We start from the raw sequence: 2172 nt of genomic DNA, 5'->3' as shown, positions 1-2172 counted from the left end.
GTTGCTAATATTTCACTTTAGCTTTTTTGCTTACTCTTTCTTTTAATACATACATGCAGTCTGCCGAGTCGCTTACAATATTATACCTTTTAAGTCGGCGATATTAATATCAAAAATAAAATGTCTTAATCCATCCACCCACCTAAACAGCCTGTCCTGGCATCATCGTGTCTAACACTGTCCCGAGCCTCTGCTTATTTTGCACTTTTTGTCTCTTTGTGATATTACTAATGAAAAAGAATACTATTAGCATCACCCCATCTTTGATAAAAGGAAGAGGCACCAGGAACGAAGCACTTTTGAAACGTTAAGATTCAGCGCTCCCATTTTTTTACGTGCCATAAGGAGAAAATGGTATTAATTCACCGAAGCAGCTTATGTTAGTTTGGAGCAGGACACGCATCCCCGGAGGGCTCAGGGGCAGCCGCATCCTGCTTGCGTTTTTAAATACGCTTCATCGTTCAGAATTTTCCCCATTTCTGCTCTGAACCATCCGGGAGCTCCCAAGGAGTATCTTAATTCTGAAAAGTTGTTCATCATCAAACAATTGCAGCCCGAGTAATTCTTTTGGTAAGTTATATTAAACATGCGGATTCTCGTTAGCCCTGTGATAATCCCCTGGGAGTTTATCATAAGAACGACCCGCGTGTTGAAAGACATACATGGGTGAAGGGAGCTCGCAGCTGACCCAGCACCATTTCGGGTGGGTTGGAACCACCCCACCGGAGGTTTTACCGGCCGACACTCGGCTCTTCGTCCTCGACCGAGGCAGGTGAGAAGCTGGACCGATTCCCGAGCGCCTTATTATTAACAGAAAGCAAACGTCCTGCTTTTATTCTTGAAACTGCGGCAGCGTCTCCGGTGGGGATGGACCGGTTCGTCGCCGTGGGGCGGCCGGCTGGAGCTGGTGGGCAGGACAATACCCCTTTGTCCGGGGCAGCGGGAAGGACAATGAAACCCCTGTTCAGGATCAGGCACAGGGAGGCACCACCCCGACACAAGCGCTGGAGCAGCGTGGGCAGGGGGGACCTCGCGGGACACACGCGCAAAGAGACCTCGTACCCTTTTGGGTGATGCTGGCCGTGAGCATGCAAAGAGGAAAAAAAACAAAGTCAAAATAAAAACAAAGACCAAAAGAGCATTTTTTGGCAGGAGCGTGAGAGCAGAGGAGCAACCACGTAGAGCGAGAAGTTACCAGGGTCTCATCCTTCTCCCTCCTGATGGAAACGGCCCCTGTAATCATTCAATCCCGAGCAGGAATATACGTGAACAGGCTTGGCATTCACCGAAATTAGCAGCGCTCCCGTGCAAGAGGGTGTCCTGTGTAATTCCCTTAGCGTAAGCAAGCAGCATCTGAACTCAAAACCGCGGCGTCTGCAGCAGGGAGGCTTTATTTCCATGAGTGGGAAGTAAAAAAGCCAGCGGTATTAAGTGGACATTGTACGTGCCACAGTGCAACATAGTCTGGTAACAGGGGTTTTTTTAGGAAAAGCCTTGAAAGTCAGAAATGGAGATGAAAACCCCCCATCTGGGGGACGAGGTCCCCGAGGTTTCGCGTTGGATCTCCCACGGCGGGGTGAGAACGCGGCAGCCTGACAGCTGACGGCCCTTTCCCCCCTCCCCTCTGTCTGCGTCCCCGCGGCAGGGACATCTGCTCTCCCCGCCGAACAGCTGCCCCCCTGCGCGGCCCCGGCTGCGGGAGAGCCGGGGGAGATGCTTCCCAGCCCAGCCTAGCTAGATCCGACAGAAACCTTCGGTCTGTCCTGTTTCGGTCACGAGGGCAGAAGGACTCTGCCGGGAAAAGCTTGAAAACGCTCTGGAGCAGCAGGGCTTTGTGATTGTTCCATGTTACTTGAAGAGGGAAGAGCAAATAACCGCCCACGGCTTAGGCTATGGGGGTGGAGAAGGATGGGGTCCATCCCGCCACTCTCTCTTGCCCAGAGAAAGAGAATTTTGCCCCCTAAGATTTAAAATTCAACATATTAGACCCTTAGGATTTCTTGTCTTCTAAACACTACTACCTCCTCTCCTAAACACTCCGTTTGTGCTCATTTTGCAGTTGTTTTTGGAGCATCCAAGAGCACCTACGGAAAGACACATCCAGTTGTTCCAGCAGTGAACCCCCTGTGCTCTCACCCCGTCTCCACGTCCCCCTTGCCTGCTCTCCCCCCA

At 51.3% G+C, this 2172-nt stretch overlaps 1 protein-coding gene across 1 annotated transcript in view; it reads left to right on the top strand.

Annotated features, from left to right (window-relative positions):
* The first annotated feature begins 662 nt into the window (after positions 1-662).
* Positions 663-2172, top strand: part of TRIP4 (thyroid hormone receptor interactor 4) — a 45259-nt gene continuing 43749 nt past the window's right edge. The window contains exon 1 of the mRNA XM_009323873.1: positions 663-772. Within this exon, the coding sequence (XP_009322148.1) occupies positions 663-772 (110 nt within the window). The remainder of the gene's footprint in view (positions 773-2172) is intronic.

Source organism: Pygoscelis adeliae, unplaced genomic scaffold, assembly GCF_000699105.1.
Source record: "Pygoscelis adeliae isolate BGI_AS28 unplaced genomic scaffold, ASM69910v1 Scaffold365, whole genome shotgun sequence".
Lineage (NCBI taxonomy): Eukaryota > Metazoa > Chordata > Aves > Sphenisciformes > Spheniscidae > Pygoscelis > Pygoscelis adeliae.
The sequence above is the reverse complement of the archived record's forward strand: the minus strand, read 5'-3'. Positions and strand labels throughout refer to the sequence as shown.